A 24,146-nucleotide genomic window follows, 5' to 3' on the forward strand; every position below is an offset into this window, starting at 1 on the left:
TGGAACCCCAAGCAGGCCACGGCTACTAAGGCATCTAGGTCCTGTTGTTATTTAAAACAATTTTTTAAAAATGTTTATTTATTTTTGAGGCACAGAGTGCTACGAGGGGAGGGGCACAGATGGAGACACAGAATCTGAAGGAGGTTCCTGGCTCCAAGCTATCAGCACAGAGCCGGACGCGGGGCTCGAACCCACGGACTGCGAGATCATGACCTGAGCCGAAGTGGGACACTCAACTGACCGAGCCAATCAGGCGCCCCATTCCTGTTATTTTAAATCTTACCAAGGTTTCCTTCTGCTCTCGTTCAAAGTCAGTCCTCACGTTCTCCAGCAGACCACCGGCACGCACAGAGGCAAAGAGAACGAGGGCTGATGCTTATTACCCGATTTATTAGAGAGATCTCTCCAACGTAAAAAGAAGGAGGGGTGGCGGGGATGGGGAGCGGGGGCCCAGGGCTGCATATGTTATTTGGGGCCAGCAGCGGCTGCACAGTTACAGAGGTGCCCACGGCTCTGGGTTTGAGCGAGACGGCATTCTGTGCCCGATGAGGCCGCGCTCCAGATTGTCACACACCAGACCATAGGGGCTGAGCACACGGAACCCCCTGAGAGAATTAAGACACACGAGGTTTGCAGTTTCGTTGTTTTGAAATCAGTTCGACCATAAAAACGAGATGGGGGCGGGGCAGGCGATGCAACGGAGCCACCAGAGAAAAGGCGGTGGAGGGCGTTGACCCGCAGTGCGGACCCAGGGGCGGCAGCGACAGTACCATGGCAAGGGACCCCAACCGGAAGGGGAGTATTGCACTGAGCCAAGTGGTGGAGGGAGGGGGCGAGGCTGGACAGAGGCCGGCGAGGGCTCTCAGGAAGTTGCACCTAGACAGTCTCAGGAAATGCCTTTCTTTTGCACAGACTGCCAGCCAGCACTCAGGCTCTCAGCTCTCAGGGACCGCAGCCATCAGAGATGAGCCAGGAGGGGAGACAGGGTGTCGCCACGAAGGAATTTAGATTCCTGTGCTGGGGGTGGGGGGGGGGGTGGGTGACAGCTGGCTGGGTCCAGAGCCTTCCTCTGGGTGGGGGTGGGAGCTGGGAAAGGCCATGAATTTGCTACACATTATAAATAAAGTCTTGCCTTCCGGCCCCCTGCCCGGAAAATAAGCAAACCCCTCCCATCGGCACAGTCTGCAGGCCACGCTAGCATCCACGTGACAGTTCTCTGAAAAGGGACAAAGGATGCAACCAGCACAAAACAGGTCTCCAAGGGGGTCTTAGTGACCTGCACAAAAATAGAAATGTTATAGATATCCAGGAGGCTTGCAAAGTTCTCTTGTATCAGCATCCCAGCAATGCCTTTGTCCCGTGATTCGGGAAAGCCCAAGGGGGCCAGCAGGGCTCCCCCGCTCCCTCCTGAAGCTCCAGGTGGCTGACGAGCCCTGGACGCGGGGCGCGCTGCTCCGGGACTGTGCCTGCTGCTCTGGTCATCCCTGCAGAACTCACATCCGTGCCCGGGCACGGGCTCTGACACCGGCTTCCGGGTGACACAGTGGTCCTTGTTAGTCATCAAGGTCTGAGATGCACCTTCGGACCTCTGTCTGCTCCGCCGTCATCCCCTTGATGGGAAGGGGTAGGGAGGGACCGGCGACTTGTGGCATGCGGCCAGGGCACCCGCAGACAGATGCTGGTCTGAGATCCAGGTGAGGATGCTGCCCAGGGTCTGGACAAAGGCTCCTTGGGCAAGAGGGAGAGGACATAGTTTTGCTTCTCATCTGGGACACCCACGGGCTTGTTCTGACGGGTCGTCTGAGGGCTGTCTTCCCCGGGCTGCATGCTGGCACGTCCCGGGAGCCCCCGTGCCAGCAGCTAGGGGACGGCCCCCAGCATGCAACCTGGTTCTCCAGGGAGGAGTGGACAGCAGCCAGGCCAGCAGGCTCCCTCCAGGTGCACGAAGCGAGCCGGGTGAGGGGACACGAGGGCAGACGAGGGGTCCACACAGGGAACGGCAAACTATGCAGCCCCCAAGGGACTCGGAAAATCAAAGTCCTGGATCAGCAGGTTCTCCACCAGGGAGGCCAGGGCTGGGAGAAATTCTTCCAGGTGAGGCTTCTGCTCCAAGCCAGCTCCCAGCTCTCCCAAGCGAGCGAGCCAGCCAGTGGGGGGCAGAGTGGGCAGGGGGAAGCCACCCCCACTGTGTCACCTTTCAAGAGGTGGGAGTGCATTTGCGTGGGGGCAGGACAGACCCTGCGATGCTGTCGGCTCCCACCGTCCCCTCTGGACACGATGGGGTCTCTGAGCCCGGAAGGGGCTGCCCCTGCTGAAGATGACAAACTAGAAAATTTTTGTTTTTCACGAAGAATTTCTTCTCTTATCATTTAACTCACAGATGCATCGCTGTCTTAAAACAAACAAACAAACAAACAAACAAACAAACAAACACCCATCCCAGTCCTGGGGGGCCTGGAACTGGACAGCTAGGCAGCCTGACCATGGGGGGGACCCCTGTGCCGGGACGTGATCTCCGGAAGTCCCACGGCCTGGGGCCCAACGTCGCCCTTCGCTTGGGCCCCTCTTCTGGACAGTGAGCAGGCCGTGTGGGGACCACAGGGAAGTCCACTGTCCTGAGCTCTGGCGAGAGGGGCGGCCGCCGGCCATTCCTACTCACAGGTCAGCTGGCAGGCAGGTGGTGGGAAACAGATGCAGAGATTACAGGCATCAGCGGGGTGGAGAGCCCCCGCCCCCCAGACCACCGGTCGGCCACCCCCAAGGACGGATGTCACGTGCCTGGCCACAACACCTAGCCAGGGGGGCCTGTGGTCCCAGGCACCGGCGGGGACTCCGTGGTCCTTCCCTCCTCGGCGCCCCGTCCAAGCAGAGAGGCGGAGCCTCAGAGTGTGGGTTTCAGCCTGGGTGACCGGCCCCCCCCTCAGAGGGCGCCAGGTCCCCGAAGCCAACTGGCCTCGTTCCCTCGGCGACACACATTCAAGCACAGCAAAGAACCACAAGGTGCAGTGGGGTGGTTTCTCTTCTTTTCCCATCACGTCCTTTTTTTTTTTTTCCCTTTTTTATCTTTTTCTAAAAAAGCACACGTGTGCTGCCGTCTTTGTGCAAAGAGTAAGGACCCAAAATAAATACATGATCGGACACTCAGGGAGGTTCACAGTCTCACAGGCGTAGGTAGTAGACGGGAGCTGGGGGCCGCGGCCGTCGTGGAGCGAGGTCCGGCGGGCGGGCGGGCGGCGCCTCCGGGAAGCAGCCAGGGCGGCAGCGAGCGCTCGGCTCTGGGTCGGTGACTGCATAGAAATTACTGCGAAAGGCAAGGGCGCGGGTGAGGACCCACCCCGCACCCCCGCCCTGCCGCGAGGGCCCGAGACACCGGCCCCCTCCCGCCCCGGGCCTGGGCCTGCGTTTCCCCGTCTGTCCCGGGGCCCGAGAGGCCCCGGGCGTGGCGGGCCGGGGCGCACTTACTGTGTCGCTCTCGCCGTCGGAGGCTGGGTGGACCTGCGCGCTATAGTGCAGCGGGGAGTACACCCAGCTCCTCTCGTCGGCGGGCTGCAGGGCGGGCGGGCGCACGTGCAGGAAGGGCGCGCAGAAGAGCAGGGTGCGAGGAGGCGCGAGAGAGGCAGGCGGGAGGAAGGAAGAAACAGAAATAAAGGAGGCGGACCCCAACGCGGACGACGAGTAGGCGGCTCAGCCCCCGCTGTCCCCTCCCCGACAGGCCCCAGCCCCACCTGGACGGCCCCCTCGGGCCGGCGGGGCCGAGCGGCGGCAGTGCGGGGTGGGCGGCAGGGCGCGGCGCGGTGCACGGGTGGGGGGTGCAGGCAGGGCCCGGAGCAGCGGAGGGGAAGGGGGGGGCGTGGGGCGTGGCCTGTTTGCTGTCCCCTCCCCTCCTGCTCGGCCCTCCCCCCCGCCCCCTCCCGCCCCCTCATCTCCGTCCTAGCCCCGGGGGCAGCGCTCCGGCCTCAGTCCTGCCTGCCGTGCGGCCACTGGGGCCGCCAGCTGGGGCAGGGCCCTGGGGACCCTCCGCTGGGGGTCCCGGGTGATGTGGGCAGTCGGGGGCACAGGGTGGAGGCTGTTTCCTCGTGCCCCAAACGCACAGATAGCCGGGAGACACCCAGGCACGGGCCACCCAGACAGCAAGCAACACAGGCCCAGCCAGGGGGTGGGCTCTTCCGGCTGTGACGGGGAAGGGGGTCGCCATTCTGGGTCGGACTGGCGGGGAGGGCACGTGTGCCTTCAGCACCCACCCACACGTGTCCGTCCTGGGTCTGCTCCCACAAGAATCCTCCTCACCCCCAGCTCCCTTCTCCTTTTTCTTTCTCTTCTCTCCTGCCCCCCCCCCCCAATTCTTCAGTGCCTGTAGACCTACCCCCTTGCCCCGCCTCTGCTGGGAGCAGTGGGCCTGAGCACGCACCTGCCCTGGCCACGCCCCCCTGGGCGTCCACGGCCCCCAAACCCACGGGGGCCACAACCCAAAACGCCCCCAGACCTGCCCCTCCTGCGTCCGACCCCGACCACCAGCCTCGCCTCTACAAGGGGTGGCTTCTTCATGGCCTCGTGAAGGACAAGCACCAGCGTGCGGCCTCTATGCTCTCTGGGTGAGCCCGCCCCACCTTGGGGCCCCCACCTCTGCCCACCCCACCCTGCCCCTCCTCCAAGCTGTTGCCGCGGGACCTGCCCCCACAGGCCAGACCCCCCGGTACCCGCACGAGGCACGGCCCGCCTCGGGGTGCCTCGGCCAGCTCATTCTTGCCCCTGGCCCAGGGATACACCCCCTGAGGGTGGACTCGTGCAGGGGCACACAGGCCCTGCGGCTGCTTACTGGTCACAGCACAACAAAAGCCGCTGCCTGCCTGGGAGTCCCCGCGCGGGTTGGGGGGGGGGGGAGCCGCCGCAGATAGACGACGTCAGGGTAGCTGCCCCTGTAGGGCAAGAACGTGGGACAAGAGGGTCTGTGCCTGCACTCTGCAAAGAGCCTGCCCAGGGAAGCGATGGTGGGCAGCAGGACGCAGAACCCCATGGTGACCCCACTAAAGTGGGGCCAAGGACACTCGGTCCCCGGTTCTGCAGGCCCTCGGGCCTGACCCACCCATCTAGCCCTCACGCTCTTCCCTCTCCTCCCAGGTGCCCCCCACGGAGCCCGGCCTTCCCTCTCCCACCTCCCCACACCCCGGTGATTCTAGGTCAGGGTCAACCCCTCTCCAGGCAGCCTTTGCAAAGCACTCCCCTGGGGGCCCTCGGGGCCTCCTCTTAGATCATCCTAGGGGTGTTGCATCCCTGACTCACGAGGACACAGCACGGCAGGAAGGCCTGGGGAAGCGGTTTCCACCTCTCGGGTTAGCTCAGTGCCGGCGACAGGGATGCTCACAGGCATTTGGGGCTGGAGGGTGTGAGCCTCTGAGGGGCCTCGTCTTGAGAACAGAAACTTACTTCAGATACTCAACCTGTTCTGCCTGCTTGGAGCGCTGTGTGGCTCCGGGCAGGTTACCTGGCCTCTCTGGGCCCTCATTTATTGCTCATGATGCCAATTATCAGGCCACTGCTGCATGAGGTGCACATAGCGTCCCAAGCCCATTACGTAGAGGAGTGTCTCCCAGACACAGGGGCTGCCTGGGAGCCTGGACCCAGATTTCATGTAAACCGTGGGCCCTCGTGGGCTTCCTGGGGAGCCGAGACCTTGGTCCCTCCACTGTGAAATGAGTATGGAAAGACCACCTCCTCTCTCCCGCGGCTAAGAGCCTGGCTTTGCGGTCCCTTTGCTGACCCATGTGACCACGTGCTTCCACAGGGCAGACGCCCCTTGGGGAGCCATCGGCAGCGAGGTCCGACTATGGGACAATGTCCTCTGACCTGTGCCTGACTTGGGCGGGCTGGGGAGAGGGGCAGAGGCCGCCAGGGGCTGGGGTCAGATGCAGACCCCGCCGCCACGGCCAAGTCCCCTTATCCCCGGCCGTGTGTGCCTACAGGCCCAGTGGTGACATCACCAGGGGACACGTGGCTGGTCTCGGTCAAGGTGCTTACTTCCCCAAGTCCCTTCTCAGAGGCCATGGGACAGCCGGGACCTGTGGCTCTCTGCTGCCCGGGGTGGTGGGTCGGGGGCCGGGCTCCCTGGAGGCCTGCTGTGGTCACTTACAGTCCCTGAGGAGCTCAGCGTCACGGCCCGCAGTCGGCGACGCCGGGGAGAGTAAATCCAGTACCTCCCATCGGTGAACTGGGCGGGCCGGGCGAGCGGGGGGGAAGAAGCAAACAGAGGACAGGATGAGGCAACGGAATCCGGCGGGGAGGTTAGGTGGGGAGGGCGCGGGGCAGGGGCAGGGGCAGGTAAGCAGATGGCCAAGCGGGAGGTGAGTCTGGGGGTGGCGGGGTCCCGCTCTGGCCCGCTACCTCCTCCGCTGCCTGCAGGGCCTGGCCGCCCGCTCAGGTGACAGGACCCAGACGCGCACATCGAACACGGCCCCGGGGCCGCCTCGCACACTGATCCGCACAATGGGACACAAACCAAGCCCCCCGGGACGGGGAGAGGACGGCGGGGGTGGGGACGCACACACAGTGCACCTGTTACGACTCCAGGCCAGACAGAGGCCCCAAGACAGACAGCAGTGTGGTGTTAGCTAGGAGACAGCGGTGCGGCAGGACCCGGGGGCAGAGACGAGATCATAGGTCCGGGAGGGAGACAGGCAGGCCCCTCCACTGCACGAGGCCACCTGGCCACCCGGCACCCATCTCACCCAGGCTCCCGGCCCAGCTAACCTGTCTACCTGTGGGAGATGCAGGGCGGGAGGCGACCCCCAGCTCTGGAAGAGAGGTCCCGGGTCCCCGGGTCCCCGGGGCAAGGCCCCTTCCTGCTGCGACAGACCCCACCTCCTCCAGGAGCAGCCGAGAGTCCTCGGCCACGAGGTTGGCAGCATGAAGCACACCTGTCCCACCTGCCCCTCGCCACAGTCCCCTTACCTCCCCGAGAACAGAACCCACCTGGCCGTACCCCCCACCCCCGTCCCAGCAGGGGAAGGGCCACGCAGCCTGCAGCCCTTAGCAGCCAGCCCCGGGGCTGCCCGGGACCTACGGGGCCCTGTGGGGCTCGGAGCTCGAGGACAGGGCAGTTCCCCTGACGTGGGGTGGCCTGGCCTGGAGGGCGCGGGGCAGGGCGTTCCCACAGCACGTGAGCGTGTGGGTGTAAACGTGTGCGAAGGCACACTGGGTGTGCGAGAGTGTGCGGAGGGGCGCGTTGACCCGTGAGTGCGCGTCTGTGTCCACAGGAGTGCCTTGTGAGCGTGTGAGTGCGTCTGGTCGAGGGCCTGGCGACGTCGGGAGCTGCAGGGGACTTACAAAGTAGATGTCAGTGGCAGGCGTGTCCTCCTCATCCGAGGCCTGGCTGGCGGGCTCCGAGGCCTGGCTGGCCGTTTCTGCTTCGGCAGCAGCAGAGGCGCAGGCTGGGGAAGCCTCCACCCTGGGGACACAGGGACACGGGAGTCCTGAGGGCAGGGCTCTGGACGGCAGCCACCTGCCCCAGCCCCCGCCGCAGGGTCCTGCCTGCCTCCTCCCCTCTCATCAGCGGGGCAGCACAGACGCGAAAGACTCAGGAGGCCAAATAAAACAAAACCTCCCCATCACTGCTGAGGCCCAGGAGATAATCGGCCCTCCCGCGAACGGGTGAGCACACACCAGTGGGCGGGCAGGTCCCGGCGTCACCGTCACTCCCCGTGCGACCCTGAGGGTCCTTTCCCGTCCGAGCCTCAGTTTCCCCATCTGTGGAGGAAGGACGCCGGGCACCCACCATGGTGGGTCAGAACCTCTTTCTCCTCTTCACCGAGCACTTCCTCTGCGCCAGGCCCTTTCAGGAACCTTGCCTGAATTCACCCAGCGAGCCTCCACTGGGGAGGGGACTGCCACCCTCCTGAGTTACAGACAGGAAAGAAACTGAGGCTCCAGATGGAAAGTGAGGCGTGTCCTAAGCCGAGTGACCGGGGATGGATTCCATCTCCTGAGCAGAATGACAGGCTCTGAGATGGGGGAGCACCTCTACCCTTGGAGGGATGGGCTGTTTTGGGGACAAAGACCGAAAGACGCGTTATGCTGTTAAGAATTCAGTTAAGGGCAAAAAAGCCACGGGTAGCAGAAGCCGCTGTGTGTGCACACACGGGTCTGTGCGTGTGAAATAAATTCTATTTTTTTTTACTGTTTATTTGTTTTTTAAGGTTTATTTGAGAGAGAGAGAAATAGAGAGCGAGAGAGCGCGACATCAAATGTGAGAAGGGGGAGGAGGGGCAGAGAATCCCAGGCAGGCTCCGAGCCATCCGAGCAGAGCCCGATGTGGGGCTTGAGCTCACGAACCAAGAGATCACGGCTTGAGCTGAGATCAAGAGCCAGCTGCTCAACCGACTGAGCCGCCCCGGCGCCCCTCAAAATAAACCCTGGATGGCAAAGTGCAGCCTGGGAATGTGTGTCTGTGAGAGTGAAGTGAGGTCTCTCGAAACGCAATGGAAATTTTAAAAAGCACATAAAGCAGAAATCGTGGCAAAAGCAAGAAAAATTTGATCAAGATGCCAATTATAGGACCAAGCACACCAAAGAGGAGAAACCAGGATGTGACGCAACTGAGTGCCATCGATCGATACATCAGACACAGCGGCCCCAGAACTTTCCATCCCTTCACAGAGAACACACGTTGTTCACACACGTCCGCTGACCTTAAACAATGAATCCTGTGGGGCACCTGGCTGGCTCAGTGGGTTGAGCATCCGACTTCGGCTCAGGTCATGATCTCACAGTTCGTGAGTTCCAACCCCACATCGGAGTCTCTGCTCTCAGCGCAGAGCCCATCTCGGATCCTCTGTCCCCCTCTCTCTCTGCCCTTCCCCCGCTTGCACTGTCTCTCCCTCTCCCTCAAAATAAACAAACATTTAAAAAACGAAATCTGTATTGGAGCAGACAGGCTAAATGTTTTTAAAATCTACGTGGATTTTCTCATCTGCTTCCTTCAACTTAAAGCTAAGATTAAGTACTGAAAATGTAAACAAAACAGTCTTCAAATACTCCAAAGTTGGGAGACACTCCTAAATAAACCTTGCAGCAGGGTCTCCATGGACGTGGGGGCAGATGGTTCTCTGGGGGCGTGCGGGGCAAGGCACGATTCTGGCCACAGGTGTCCCCAGACACCAGCCCCATGTCCTCTGGGGGCCAAGAGCCACTGCCTCGGGTCAGAGAGGGCGTGAGAAGCGAAATGACACGCTTCGGCAGGCCAGTATAGAAGAGCCGCTTCTCGCTGAGCCCACGGACGGCGGCATCAGCGCCGGGTGGCCCACGCGCGGCCGGGAGCGCCTCCTTGTCAGAGACACACGGGAGCCTGAACCCCCGTCTGCGCCGGAGGAGCAGGAACGCGCACGGAAACAAACCAGGAGTCCCTGAATCGGGCACACGACACGATGGGGGAAGCGGGCTGAGCCCAGAAGGCTCCCTGGGGAGCCGGGGCCCCACCCCTGCCAGCTCGGGGCTCCGGGCTGGGGACCCCAGGGGCTGAGAAAGAATCCCAGGACTGGCGCACAGCCGGCGGCTCTGCCGGAGACCCGAGGCCCCGGAGGAGCCCCTGCGCGGATCGCCCACTTCCCGCTGCCCGCGCCGCCCCTTCCAGGGCCCCATTCCCGGCCCCAGAACGCGGACTCCATTACCCAGCCTGCCTCGGGGGCCAGCTGGCCACGTGGCCACGCTCAGCCAATGGGATCAGAGCAGAAGCCGAGAACAGAGTCGGGCAACGGGACGGCGGCCGGCCCCGCTGGCTGGTGACTCACCCCGCGTCTTCCTCCTTGGGGACCACGATCTCCACGCTGCACGCGGACTCCACCTGCACCGTGACCTGCTGCAGGTCCTCCTCCACGTGTGTCTCCTCTTGGGACCTGGAGGCAGTGGGAAGCTGCACCTCACGCTCTCTCTCTCACCGGAACTCTGCCCCCCCGGGGGTGGGGGTGGGGGTGCACCAGGCAAGCTCCAGGCCGGTGGATCTCCAGTCCTGGTGGGAAGCTGGGAGCCTCCGTGGGGTGCTCCCTCTGGGTGCCATCTGACCAGCGCCCTGAGCTGGCCCAGCTCACCCCTGAGGTCTGCAAGGGGGCAGGGACTGGCCGTGACCCCAGTACCAGCAGGGGAATAATGTGTGAATGGTGGCCTGGATCCTGCCCACCCTCCCGGGGGTAGCTGGGCCCTGGCCTGGAGGTGGGGTGGTTCGGGGGGGGGGGGGGTTTCAACGATCCAGGCCCTTGATGTAGACGCGTCAGAACATTCCGGCAGCCAGGAATGGGACAATGTCTCCGCAGAGCAACACCAGAGAGCAAAAAGGTTGTGGAGGCTGGAGGGGCAGCTGGACAGAGGGAAACGCTTTCCACCGAAAGTGCTTTATGCCATAACTTTCTTTCCAACTGGCAGGAATATTTAACCCCCAAACTAAGGAAGGCAAGCCCTACAGGTCACGTTTTAAGATTCAGCAAGAGAAACCACCCAAGTGCCCCCGGGGGGGGGGGGCAGGCGAAGCCCTGCGGGGGGCTTCGCGTGCTCACAGCCGGCCTTGACCTGTAAGTGTGCACAGCAAGGGGCCTGCGGTGGCACAGGCCTCTGCTTGTGTCAAGACAAAGGCAGAAACAGGCCGTGTGTACGTTTTCTCATAAGCTCATAATGTAGTTCCAGAAAGAGACAAAAAACCAAAAGACCCGTCCAGGGGTTGCCCCCATGGAAGGGAACGGGCATGGGGCAGGGGGGGCATTCACTACATTCTCTTTTGTACCCCTTCGAAGAAAGACTAATAAAATTAAAAGATCAACAGGCAGGTGCAGGGAAGGGAGTGGGAGGGTGGAAAGAATTACAAAGGGACTCAAGATTCTGTGCCGTTCTAGGCCCTAACTTAAATCCTCGCCAGGCAAGTGGTCAGGGAGGCGGGGCTCTGGGCGGGAAGGCAGACGGGGTGCGAGGGGGAGGGGAGGAGAGAGGAAAGGCCTTGCGGGGAGACCGTGGGGCCAGGTGGGGAGAAGCTGGGGTCTCGTCTCACCGGCCATCCTGTCCGGAAGACTGTGTGCGCCGCCTGCAGAGAGACGCAAGCAGGTGGAACCGGTGGCGGTGGCGGAGGCCGCCCGCCCCACCCGGTACGGGATGTGGCCACGCCCCCGCCTCGCGGAGGGAGACGCCCCCGGCCCCTCACCGGTACCGTGGCTGCTCTGAGGTCTCCGAGGGAGATCGCTCTGGGATGGAGAGGGACGTGGAAGACAGGGTTGTGGCGATGGAGGCGGTGGTGGCCTCCTCAAAAGATGGCGGCGTGCAGGGCAGGAGGTCGGGGCGGCCTGTGGGGAGGAGGCTGTGGGCACCTGCAGGAGCCGGGCCCCCAGGGCAAACCTTCCGGGCCTCTGGCTCCACCTGTGGCTCGGCTCACCTTCTGCACCCATGCCCCACCCCCACCTGCCACCCAACACCACGTCCTGCTGGCCAGCTTTAAGAGGGCAAATGCACTCCAATTTACCCCTGGCACAACAGCTTCCGGCAGCCCACCCGTCCTGGGGGCCCACAGGTCCTGCTCCACCTGCCCACCTCCTCGCTCACCCTGCTGCGACCACACAGGCCTCTCACTGTTCCTCCAACGCGCCAGGCCTACTACTGCCCCGGGGCCTTTGCACATGCAGTCTCTCCCTTGATGCTATTCCCCCAGACCCTCCCTGTCTGGCATCTTTAACCTGGAAACTGGGAGGGACCTTCCAAAACACCTTAACCCTGGAAACTGGGAGGGACCTTCCAAAACACCATACCCAACCCCATCAAGTGCTTCATCCCTCTGGGTGTCTGCACGCCTGGTGATGGGGTGGGTCACCTCTCCCTCCGCAGCACTCCCCAGAAGGCTGTAGATCTCAGACTGGGATGGGGGCGGGTGACTGTGACCCAGGCCCTTCCCATCCAAGTACCAGCTTCAGGGAACCTTTCCTCACACTGGGGTGCTCCCTGCGTCCCCTCCCCTCTCGGCCCCCCAGGGACGTCGTCTTTCCCCAGCAGCCCCCTGATCTCTCCTGTCACCGAGGCGCCCGCTCCCCAGCCTGCCCGGTCACCTTCGTCCTCCAGCGTGGGGTAGCTGCGGGCCCCCCGAAGGTCATACTGGGCATCTTCCCGCTCGCTGGGGATCTGGCTGGCCGAGAAGGCGGCCGTGGGCCCCAGGGGCTTGACAGCCAATGACGCACCACGGCCCTTCTTGGACGGGGAGGACTTCAGGGCTGTGGAGAGAGGCGCACTGGCGCTCAGGGGCTGCCTGGGAGCCCCCGACAACCCTGAGGCAGGGGCCCCCAGCCCCCATCCCTCCTTTGCGTGGAAGCCTGCTCGCCACCCCCTCGAGGGCCGCTGCCTGCACACACGGCCCCCGCTGCCCGGCCTCCGGCTCGGCCCTCAAGCCTGGGCAACGAGCCGCTGTCTTTGTGGAGAAAACCCTGCCCTGCTTTCTACCCGGCTCTGCCTCGGGAGGCACCAGGAGGCCCCCTTGTCGCAGCCCGCCCTGGCTGTGGCCTCCACTTTCAGACAGGAAACAGAAGGCCTTGGGGCGTGCAGGGCTCAGCACCAAGGGCCTGGTCTAACCCGGGACGAGTGCCTGTGGAATGCGGCCCAGCCCTTCCGGGCCCCAGCATCCTCACCTGTAACAACAGGGTCGGACAAGGTGGGTGAGCCCCGCAACACCCTCGGCACCGGGCCCAGCCCACCGGCCCCCGTCACGGTGTCCTCCCTGTCCCTGCTGCGAGCTCTGGCCCCGGGATGGCCGGCACAAACCCCAGCACACAGTACGTGCTCAATTCGCCTTGTGAACAGCCCTCCGGTACCTGGAGGCTGGTGAGCCCCCCGGACCACAGTGAGAATGACGCCCCAGGAGAGGTTCCAAGGCGTGGCACGCGGACGCCGATGAACAACCCACTCTCAGGAGACAATCCCACTGCTGTCAATTTCAAGCTCCCGGCTAGATGTCACTGAACGTAGCGTTGCGTTGGCTCGACGAGCCGGCTCCAGGGGACCAAGCTGGGTCACGGCCCACACAGGCCTGGCCCAGGCCGGGAGAGCAGGTAGGCACTGGGCACTTACCACCTACTGTGTGCCAGGCCCCAGGCTAGACACTGGGGACACAGAACGACCAAGGCTGACGAGAACGCTGCCTTCTGGGGACACAGGCAGCGGGGGGCAGATGGCGGGCAGACACACGGGGAGAAAGGCCCCTTCTGGGATGTGTGCCGGGATCTGGGACTCGAGGCCCAACAGACACCCAGGGGGCAAGAGCCGCCTCTGTCCTGCGTCCTCCTCGACAATGCCGGGTCCCGGCTGCTGACTGGCCGCCTCCGCGTCCACCAAGGTGGTTTCCTCGGCGACGGCACGAGGCTGCAAGTGGTCCCCCTCAACGTGCACCGGTGCAGGGTCAAGCCCAGCTGCTGCATGTGTACAGATGGGGAAACTGAGGCACAGAGCAGGGCATCGCTTGCTGGAGGTCACCCCGGCAGGAGGCGGTGCAGCCAGGACTCGAGCTCAGACGGTGGGCCCCAGGCCCTGCGCTGGGCCCCGTGAGGGTGGTGCCCTGACTCTCCCGTTCTCTGGACCGAGTCCCTGACCGAGGCCCGAGGATGGCCGAGTAGCGGGAGGTGACCCTGTGGGCTCGCTCGGCTCTTGGCCGCCCTGCCTCCCGTCTCTGCACCCCGGGGGCCCTCCTGCCCAAAGTGCCTGGGAGGCTCACAGGAGTTCTTCCGGAAGACCGTGTTGCTCATGAACTTGAAGAAGCGCTCTGCGTAGAAGCTGGGCCGGTGGACAGAGACGGTGTCCTGGGAAGAGAAACGAGGGCCCGAGGGCAGAAGGGCGTGAGTGCCGTGGTCCCAGCAGGAGCTCCTCGGGCCCCACAGGACAGCCCAGGGCACAGGCGGGCGGTGGGGCAGAGCAGCCCATGTGGGGAGGGGACTGGATCCCCAGCACGGGGCTTCCTGGACGGACCTGGGGATCAGGTGACGGTGGCAGAGGGCAGGGTGGGAGGGAGACTCCGCCATCATAAACCCGTCTGTATTTCTAGTCCTTTGAACCATGGGAAGCAACAGCTACTCAAAGAGGTAGACGAATGAACGTCGAAACACGGAAACCAGAGCAATTCTCTGAGAGCGAGTCTCAACAAAGGACGGCTGGATGCCTGTTCTGTAAGTGACGGTTGGTGGCGCACAGCCACGCCTGAGGTGGGGACAGGTGGCCGCTGGTGTCCCTCGGTCCCAGCGCTCGTGTGGGGTGATGCCGGGCTCCCCTCTGAGCTTGTCTCCTTGTCTGTGCGACAGGGAGGCTAGAGGCTGCCACTCTCGCCGGATACGATGGCACCCTGCCCCCCCCCATGCCAGGACCCCCCCCCCCCGGGGGTGATGACCACAGGTGCCCCCAGACAGGGCCCGGGTCCTCCTCCTGCTGTAACGTAACAGAACCCACAGGGGACTCGCGGCCTCCAGGGTGAAAGCTACACGTCCCATCCTCACTGCAGCGAGGCGTGACCGCAGGACCGCGTTCTGAGAGGTGGTGGGGGAGACGAGGCAGTGACAGCCTCCGCCCTCTCCTCTGCCTGGAGTGCCCTGTGGGGGGCCAGCCGCGTGGGCCACGCCCAGGAGTGTGCAGCGCCAGGCAGAAGCAGCCGGCCCTGGACTCCACAGGCCACCCCACCTGCCCCAGACTGGTCACGCCTGTACGGCTACGCTGACCACCGTTTGGGCCCCAAACCCAAGCAGCCTCAGAAGGGCTTGCGGTGTTTCCGGCTGCCATGGCTTCGTGACGCCGTGAGAGGGCTCCTGCCACCTGGCCCTTCTTGGTGCTCCTTCTGGAAGCTCCCATCTGGACCGTCCAAACACTCTCTGAGGGGTGTTGGGGGCCGGCTGTGGTTCTGGACTTTACAGACCGCACGCACGCAGACAGCCCTTAGCATTTCAGTAAGAATCGGTCTGAAGGGAGCCACGGGAGGACAGGCGTGCATCGAGGCCCCAGCCAGCTCGTCAGCCCAACCGGACCGGGGCGCTAGGGCTGCTGTCGCAGCTGCACCCTGTTTGGTCCCCAACAGCTGGCCTGCCCCGTGGGTGTGGCCAGTGCCCGAGCCCCCTCCATCTTGCGCATTTCCAGACTGCTCTTTGCCTAGCTGGCCCCTGACTCTCCCGGTCAGGCGGTCTTTGGGAATCCTCCCAGCTCAGCTTGGGCGTCCTCTCCTCCAAGAAGCCCTTCCGTGCCCCTCACAGTGGCTCAGACCCCACTGCCGGACGGCCTACGGCTAGCTGCCTGCCCTCTCCCGTCTTGACCCGGACCCCTTGGCCTGTGACTGCCGGGGCACACGGCCGCCCCCACGGGACACTGGCTCCGGGAAGGGAGGCCCGTGTTTCTCTGCTCTGGAGCACCTGTGCCTGGCCCCGGGAGACCAGCACGTCTGTGGACTGACGCGTGAAGGCACAATGCTCACCCCGTCGTGGACAAGAGCCTTCCAGGTGTGTTCCAGCTTCTTGATGAACCTGCAGAGAAAACGAGTGAACCAAAGTGGTCCTCTAGTGGGGCGGTCCCGTCCCCAGGGGACACTGGGCCATGTCTGGGGACTGGGTGTGCTCCTGGCACCAAGTGGGTGGGAGGGCCCTGGCCCAGAGGAACTGAGACGCCTCAGCCAGAGGCCACCTCCCTCTTCGGCGCCCTCTGTTCCGCTCCCCGCCTGCTGGTGGCTCCTACTGCTGCTACTCTTAGAGAGGAAGTGAAAAGGCCGTGGTGCTTGGCCCTCGGTGGGGGCCATATGGCAGCACCCCCAGAGTACGGCCTTCCTCTCTCATGGCCCAGGCTGAGCCCGGGTCCTCTCTGCTGGAATCAGTGGCCTGCACTGCGGCTCTAACTAGATCCCTCCACACCTGGGCTGGGGAGAACGTTGCCTCCTCCAGGCAGCCTTCCTGGACACCCCCTAGTCTATGGGGTGGGGGAAGGGTCCTCTTCTCAGCACCCACCCCCGCGGGACACCCCTGCCCCAGGATAGGCTTGTGGCTGCCTGACACACGCTGGCCCACCCTCCTTGCCCCCACTCAAGAGCCTCCACAGAAACCCTGGTCTGACACCTCCAAAGTTTCCCGGGGCGCCTGCATGGCTCAGCTGGTTAAGCGCCCCACTCTTGACTTCAGCTCAGGTCATGATCTCACGGTTGGTGAGTTCGAGCCCCGAGTTGGGCTCTGTGCCAACAGCCTGGAGCCTGTTTGGGATTTTCTCTCTGCTTCTTCCCTGCTCACTCTATCTCTCAACATTAATAAGTAAACGTTAAAGGTCTCCACTCCTGCTCTGAACCCAGAGAGATGTCCCCATGGAAGACATCTGCCCCTGAGTAGGAAAACAACAGGCTGCGAATACTAGTGTTTGACAGGCAGGAGCCCAGTTTCCTATTTAGGAAAAAAATCACCCAAGCCCACCCAGTGGGCTTCCTGAGGGGGTGGACATGGGAAATGGGGACCGCCACGCCCAGGGTCCCCTCTGTCCTGTCGGGAATGTGCATAATGAACGCATTCCGCTCTCAGGATGGAAAACTAAGACTAAGAAATGCTCGTCACCAAGACCTCATGCGGGTCAAGGCATGGGTAATGAGGTGGCCCACACCCCAGCTTTTAAACCGCAGGTGAGGCTGGGGTATCTGTTCCTTCGGCTCTGCCGCACTTGAGACCCCACGACATGGGGCCCCAGCCATGAGCATTTACTTCTGCCCATCGTAGGAGCTGTCCCGAGATGCTGTGCTCTGCGGCCACGGGCGCTTCTGTCCTGCGCACTTTAGCCCGGCACCTGGCACGCGGTCGGCACTCAGCAGACAGGGCTGGACCGGCGGGCGACACCCCACCCACCCCGCATGCCCCACGCCAGCCCCAACCCCGAAGGTGGAGTCACCCAGTCGGGGACCGAATGCCTCCCTCGAGGCCTCAGGGGCCGGCAGCCAATCAGGAGCCTTCCCGGGGCCGAGGAGGCTCTGTCTGCGGGCAGCAGGTGCACCGCTTCCGTGGGCAAGTGAGGGGGGCAGGGGGCACCCACCTGTACGACTGCAGAATGTCAATGATGCCAATATGCAGCAAAAGGCGCTCCCCTCGGCCGTTCACGGCGGGAATCCCGCCCATCCTGGGGAGACAGGGCGGGAGCGCGGTCAACACCCCACAGGGCCACACCGCTGCGGGCAGGGGCAGGGGGACAGGAGCGCCATCAACACCCCACGGAGCCACACCGCTGGCGGGGGGCCCAGAGCCCGGCCTGGGAGAAGCTGAAGGAGCCGGAGCCCATGTGCTCCTGTAGGCGGCAGCTTGGCTGGGGCCGAGCTGCCGTCAGACTCGCGAGGCTGGAAGCTGGAGGCTGGCGAGGGGTCTGGCCCCCCCACACCCGTGCGCACGCGCACGCTCACCCCGGGCGGGGCCCCCAGTGCTTCTGGGTCCCGTCTGGGGAGTTAGTCGCTTCACTCAGCCCCAGGCCCACACGTGCCAGGCCCAGCATGGTTAGTGAGGCCACACGACGCAGCGACTGTCCTCAAGTCCCCATGAGCCCAGACCCGCCAGGCCCGGGCCCTGCAGGCTCCGCGCACCGCACTCCACGCACTGCCCAGCTCACCTGCGCACCCCGCCATCCCGCCAGGCCTGGCACAGACCCTACAAACGCCAACACAGTGGAGGTCGGGCCAAGCCACCAGACCTCTGCAGGTGTCGCTCCCCCTGCCCCCACCGCCTCGCCTGGTCAGGGCGTCAGGGCTCCTCCCCAGTCCTCCCCAGCTGTGAGCCCCCGTCTCCCTCACGGACGCTGGGGGGTTATGCCCCCCTCCTCCAGGGCCCCCGTGCTGGTTCCCGGCACGCTCGGTCTCGACACCCTGTCTACAGAAGCTGTTCCCACCGGGGTACTGTCCGGTGGGACAGTACTCGACGATGTCTGGAGACGTCTGAGGCCCTCACGACTGGGGGTGTCCTGGCATGGGGGGGGCGGGGAGGGATGCTGCTCCAGCCCTATAGCACTCAGGACGCCCCAGAGAACGACCCGGCCCAGCGTGCACAGTGCCGGGGGCGGGGCGGACACCCCACGAGTCTGTCTCGGGCAGGGGGCACGGCCCTCTCTGAGACTGTGACCTCGGCCTCCACCACAGGGGCCTGTTCTCCCCGGGGCTCTGGGTTCGGCCCCCTGCTGTAGATGTTGCCTCGTCCCTGGCACTCAACACCCCTACAGCTCTGCTTCAGATGGCGGCGCTTTAACCCGCTCTGGGGTCCGGCAGGGGGAGGGGGCATCTGTGTTTCCCGCACGGATGGCCACGGGCCTCAGTCCGCGGACAGACTGAGCCGGAACGCCCCGGTCATCACCCGGCCGGGGGGCTGTGCGTCCACCTGTGACCCTCACGGGGCCTGGCGGGCAGACTCCGCTGCTCCGAATCACAAACGGGGAACCAGCCACACGCGGGCTTCTGGACGCGCCTGCTCCGCGTCTCTCGCCCTCGAGGCCAACTTCCCCTGCCCGCCTCACACCCGAGGGCCCCACGGCCCCGGGTCACCTACGTGTCGTCCGACTCGATGGCCTCCCCGCGCGCGGCCCCGCCCTGGATGGACTCCATGGCCGTGGAGTAGAGGGCCTTCTGGCCCAGCGGCCGCTTCTCGTCCGCAGTGCTCTGGGCGCCCTCGGCTTGCCGCTCCCGCTCCTGCTGGTCGATGTTGTGCACGCCCAGGAGCAGGCTGTAGTCCATGATCTTGAAGCTCTCCAGCACCTGCCGGGGGTGGGGCCGACAGGTCACGCTCCCGGTGCCCGGCCCCCCACGACCCCAAGCTGCGTCGGGGTCTGCGCCCACTCGGCCCCCACGGCCTCGCAGGGGGCCTGTCCGGACCCCCGTGTCACGGATGGCCAGGAGACCAAGGGGTCAGGGGCAAGGGGCCAGGCCACGTGGCAGGCAGTGGGACCCGAGGCGTGGCATCCACACAGGGGCCAGGGCGTTTCCTTCCTCCTGACAGAGTCCAGCCGCGCCGCACACAAGGCCCGCTCCTGGCCCCCGGGGCTCGGACACCGGGGCTCAGGGAAGCCCGAGGTCCTGAGAGGTCTGGGGGGTCCTCGGGCAAGGTCGTGCAAGGTTTTCCAAGAGGCCTAGGAGCCAGGGGTGGTGGGCCTGGGGGCCTCGGGTTTCGAGCCTGCTCCCCGAGACTAGATGAGATCTCTAGTCCAGGGGAGCAGGCTCGAAACCCCCCAGGTCACAGGGGGTGGAGGAGACCACGAGGACAGGCGGGGGCAAGGGGGTCCGTGGGCCTGAGGCTCACGCTGCACTCGCTTCCACCAGCGTCCCCGTTTCACAGATGGGACAACTGAGGCCCAGAGAGGCGAGGGACCCTGAACTGCCCCCCCCCCCCCCCCCCGCACTCTGCTCTGGGCTCCTCCCCTGCACGGGGGGGGGGGGGAGGCGGGCATGGCGGCCTCACCAGGCAGTCCCGTTGCAGCGTCTTGACAAGGGCGGAGAAGGTGTCTGCGTCCAGCAGGAGCCCCTCGGGCATGTCCTGGATGAAGTCCAGGTCCTTGTAGGTGGGAATGCTCTTCTCCTTCTCCTTCTTGCTGGCCCGCCGCTTGTACGTGGAGCCCTTGAGGTCGAACTTGAGGTGCATCTTGACAACGCGCGGCAGGATGTTGTTCATGACCACCACGCGGATGTTCTTGCCGCCCGACTGCACGCAGTACAGCCCGTAAAACTTGGGCAGCAGCGTCCGCGGGTTCTGGTTGAGGTTCTGGGAGGCGGAGGAGGAGGACAGGGCTGGAGGACAGTCGCCACGGCCGCCGTCACCGGCACACTCTGTGCAGGGCCACCTCCAGGAAGCCCTCCCTGACCAGCGCCCCCCCACCTGGGCCAGCCCCGCACTCTGCCCTCCCAGCGATCTGACGTGAGCCAGGTTCCAGCAGATGAGATCTTCTGGGTGTCAGGGGCTGGCTTCCCCCCAGGCCAGACCCAGGTGCCCCACCTCCCCAGCCTGGGGTGACACGGGGTCACGGCTTCCAGGCACAGTCCAGGACAAGGGTTGGCAAACTCTGAATACGGGACCAAGTCCAACTACCCACTCGTTCTCACGTGGCCAGCGGTTAAGCTATGAATGGCTTTATGTTGTTAAAAAAGTTGGGGAGAAAAAAGGAAAGTAGCATTCTGTGACGTGTGAAAACGACATGAACCTGACATTTCAGTGTCAGTAAAGGAAGTTATCCAGGCACGTGGAGCCTGTCCACTCACTCGGGGTCCATGGGGCTTCCCTGCGGTGACAGCAGGGCTGAGCTATGGAGGTAGGTGCTGCCTGGGTCACAAAGCCCCAACATTTACCAGACGGTTCTTTACAGGAAGCTTGCCGACCCTTGACCGTGGGGGCCAGGGGCCCCCTGAGCATCGTGCACTACGAATGAGACGCCCCGGGTGGAGAGGGGCCACAATCCGAACAGAGCTGCCCAGAAAGGCCTATCCGCACCCCTGCCAGGTGCCTGGTCACGACCCTTGCCCACTCCTGCTCCCACCCAGGGATCTGAGCCGCCCTTTCAGGCTGTGAGTCACACGGGGAATGGGAAGTGTCCCGGCAGCTGGTCCTTTGTGACATGCCAGCTGGTGGTCCGGCCTCCCTCCCCCACGCCTGAGTCACCAGCTACCAAGACACAGGCCTCGATTTCTGGGCTCCGTGACTCAGGGGTGTCGGTGGGGAGAAGGGATGGGGAGTGAAGGCTGGGCCCGCCCCCGCCCCCACCCCCACCACCCCCGGGGAAGGCCATGAGGGTTTAGATGGCAAGTCCTGCTTGCCCAGTGTTGAGGCACCACGTGGTGGTGCTGGGTGGGGGGTGGGGGGGGGGGGGTTGTGAAGGCGAGGCTCAGGAAGACTTCCCATGGCCTGCCCAAAAAGGGTCTCCCGGACCCCATCTGCCCAAATTCCTTAGCCTCAGAGCCCGTTGCTGCTATTGAACCCGCTCCCAACAGGAAAGGAGCTGGGGGCGGGGCGGGGCGGGGTTGCAGGGCGGGGCTCCTCACCATGTAGGGGTGGGGACGGGGCGGAGCTGCGGGGAAGGGGGGGGTCCATCAACATAGGGGGTGGGGGCGGGGTCCCTCACCCTGTAGGAGCCAGGGGCGGGGCTCCTCACTGTGTAGGGGCAGGGGAGGGGCGGAGGTGGATCGGGCCGCAGGGAGAGGTTCCTCAGCATGTAGGGGGCGGGGCAAAAGTGGGCGGGGCTCCTCACTGTGTAGGGGCAGGGGAGGGGCGGAGGTGGGTTGGGCCGCAGGGCGGGGCTCCTCAGCAGGTAGGAGCGGGGGCGGGGTGGGGCGGGGCTGCAGGTCGGGGCTTCTCACCACGTAGGGGGCGGGGCGGAGCTCCTCGCCAGGTAGGGGGAAGGGGCGGGGCGGAGGTGGGGCAGGGCTCCTCACCATGTAGGGGCGGGGCAAAAGTGGGGCGGGGCTGCAGGGCGGGGCTCCTCACTGTGTAGGGGCAGGGAAGGGGCGGAGGTGGGTCGGGCCGCAGGGCGGGGCTCCTCGGCAAGTAGGGGTGGGGGGGCTGGGCTGGGCGGGGCTGCAGGGCGGGGCTTCTCACCATGTAGGGGGCGGGGCGGAGCTCCTCGCCAGGTAGGGGGAAGGGGCGAGGCTGCAGGGCGGGGCTCCTCACTGTGTAGGGGCAGGGAAGGGGCGGAGGTGGGTCGGGCCGCAGGGCGGGGCTCCTCGGCAAGTAGGGGTGGGGGGGCTGGGCTGGGCGGGGCTGCAGGGCGGGGCTTCTCACCATGTAGGGGGCGGGGCGGAGCTCCTCGCCAGGTAGGGGGAAGGGGCGAGGCTGCAGGGCGGGGCTCCTCACTGTGTAGGGGCAGGGAAGGGGCGGAGGTGGGTCGGGCCGCAGGGCGGGGCTCCTCTGCATGTAGGGGGTGGGGGGGCGGGGTGGGGCGGGGCTGCAGGGCGGGGCTCCTCACCATGTAGTAGCCGGGTAACAGCTTCTGAAGGAACTCGGCCTCCTTGTGCATCACCGTCTTGATGATGAACTCGTCGTCACTGGTGACGTAGAACAGGGAGCCGCTGGCGCCGGGGTTGGACAGCTCGATCAGTGGCTCGTTGCACAGCGAGTACTGGGGGGGCAGTGAGTGGGCAGGTGGGTCGCTGACACCCCACACGCCCAGCGTCTAGCGGACAGCTCTGGAACAGGTCACTGTCAGCCTCCTTTCACAGATGAAGAAATACGCTCAGAGAGGGAAACTGACACGCCTGAGGCCACACAGCAAGGAACTGAACCCCGGGCTAATCTGCAGCCTGGGTGCCGATCTCCTAGGGCACGGTCCCTCTCCTGTTGGTAACAGACACCCAGTCGTGCTGGGTTGTGCACCCATGTGGCCAAGACTCACTGCCCAACCTTCCCCGCAGCTAGGTGAGGCCACAACAGTCAACTCTGGTCAACGAGCCTGTAGAAGCTTCTGAATCCCTAATCAGGTGACAAACGCTGGTGCCGCTCCCTCCTTCCCATCCACTTCCCACCTGGAAAGCTGATGTGACAGCTGGAACCCCAGCAGCCATGCTGGACCACAAGACAACCTTTGGTACGGATGCCATGCACAAGAACAGCTGAGAGGGGAGCCTGTCTCTCTGGCGAGCAACCCCAACCACGGCCCCCAGCACACCCTTCTCTTCCCCATCTTCTCTTCCATGGACATCGGCTTTCTTCCGTGCTTGCTGTCCATCAGCCCCACACGCCCTCCCCACCAACAAACAGTAAACTCTGTGGACCCAGGGATTTTTAAGCATTTTGCTCACAGAGGGTCCCCAGCACCCATGACAGAGCCCAGCATACAGCAGGTGCCTGGTCTGTTAAGAAGCCAAGGAAAGTGAGGCCCTGCAGGCTGCTGCCCCTGGGCCTTTTCAGCTATTGAGCCACCGAGGTGTCTTTTGGGATTAAGGCTGTTTGGGTTGGGTTTCTGTCCCCTGCACTCCCGAAGTCCTGACTGAGTGTCGCTGGTATATGACAGGGACGAGGCCACAGCATGCTCCCCCCTGGGCCACAGGGTAAATGCCGAGGGAACACTTACTGCATCGCTGGGTGTTAAGGACCCTAACCCGATGCCCCAGCAGTCAGCACGCCCTGGCTGGACAAAGACCCTGGGAAGATCGGGCGCCCCCACCCGCTGCCCGGCCACGGCCGAGCCCAGGACGAGCCGTGGTCCAGCAAGCTGTGGTGCTGTGCAAACTCTGGGCTGTGGCCCGGTGTCCCCGGCACCGGGCGGTTAGTCGGGGGCCGGCTGTGGGTGGGATGGGCACACACCAGAGGCATGACCCCCCCAGGGACCACGGGCGCCATCCTGGAAGAAAGAGGGGTCCGAGGCCACAGCTGTTGCCCCTACACCTGCGACCTAGTGCTGACCACAAGGACAACAGCCCCACCTCTAACTGCTGGTGCGCTCGTGCTGTCGGGTAACCTCGGGGGGGCGGGGGGGGCGGGGGCGAGAGGTCTCCCCTGTCCGTGCCTCAGGGGAGTGGAGCCAACAGCCAGGCCACTCAGGGGGAATATGCTGGCAGTCCCCAACGTGGTGACCGGCGCCGAAACGGGCACCAGGCTGGAGCAGGGCTGACGCAAGCCTGTTAATAAGACAGGACGTGCGGGTGCCCGGAAGCCGGGCCAGGACAGGCTGCCCGGCCATCTGGACTGTGGGGGCGACGGTGCGGGGAGCCGCGTGGGGGCCCGGCCCAGGGCTGTCGGCGGAGGGGAGCCGAGTCAGCGGGCCTCCCAGCTGTGCTGGCCGCAGACAGCAAGGAGGCAGCTCAGGGAGGCGGTGGGTCGTGCGGGGGGAGACAGGTCCAGTTTGCAGCCAGCGCGGCCCTCTGTCCGTCCTGCTCCGCCCACAGCCACGAGGCCCCCGCACCCTCGGAAACAGAGGCCCAGGCCCAGGCTGCCCGTGCTCTCCCTCCTCACCCCCACCTCCCCCCACCCTGACCTGGAAGGACAGCAGCGAGGGGCGTCCCGGGCCTCGGGAGCCCGCCGGGAACAGGGAAACCCCAAGGCCTTACAGCTGGCCCCAGCTGGCAGGAGAGGGGGAGAGGAGGAGAGATGAGCGCCGAAGGGGACTGCGCGGCTTTGCACAAAAGAAGTCTGTGAGCAGAGAACGGTCTGGAAGCAATGCCGGCAGCCGCTACCCTCAGGGAGAGGCCTGGG

The 24,146-nt window shown here is 64.6% G+C and overlaps 1 protein-coding gene across 7 annotated transcripts in view; it reads right to left on the bottom strand.

Annotated features, from left to right (window-relative positions):
* Positions 1–370: 370 nt before the first annotated feature.
* PIP5K1C (phosphatidylinositol-4-phosphate 5-kinase type 1 gamma) overlaps positions 371–24,146 on the bottom strand; it is a 49,603-nt gene continuing 25,827 nt past the window's right edge. For 2 of the 7 annotated variants that reach the window (XM_042977755.1, XM_042977758.1), the window contains 12 exons: positions 21,922–22,074; positions 19,431–19,730; positions 18,525–18,730; positions 17,035–17,118; positions 15,452–15,500; positions 13,718–13,802; positions 12,066–12,227; positions 11,174–11,312; positions 11,024–11,056; positions 9,780–9,884; positions 7,321–7,441; positions 5,137–6,205 (listed from right to left, as the gene is read on the bottom strand). In XM_042977755.1, the coding sequence (XP_042833689.1) occupies positions 6,032–6,205; positions 7,321–7,441; positions 9,780–9,884; positions 11,024–11,056; positions 11,174–11,312; positions 12,066–12,227; positions 13,718–13,802; positions 15,452–15,500; positions 17,035–17,118; positions 18,525–18,730; positions 19,431–19,730; positions 21,922–22,074 (1,611 nt within the window). In that variant the 3' untranslated portion in view covers positions 5,137–6,031. Of the gene's footprint in view, positions 3,302–3,462; positions 3,547–5,135; positions 6,206–7,320; positions 7,442–9,779; positions 9,885–11,023; positions 11,057–11,173; positions 11,313–12,065; positions 12,228–12,834; positions 13,419–13,717; positions 13,803–15,451; positions 15,501–17,034; positions 17,119–18,524; positions 18,731–19,430; positions 19,731–21,921; positions 22,075–24,146 lie in introns of those variants that run through there. The other 5 variants (XM_042977761.1, XM_042977757.1, XM_042977759.1 and 2 more) reach the window with 5 other exon arrangements.

The sequence above is a fragment of the Panthera tigris genome, chromosome A2 (genome assembly GCF_018350195.1).
Source record: "Panthera tigris isolate Pti1 chromosome A2, P.tigris_Pti1_mat1.1, whole genome shotgun sequence".
Taxonomy (NCBI): domain Eukaryota; kingdom Metazoa; phylum Chordata; class Mammalia; order Carnivora; family Felidae; genus Panthera; species Panthera tigris.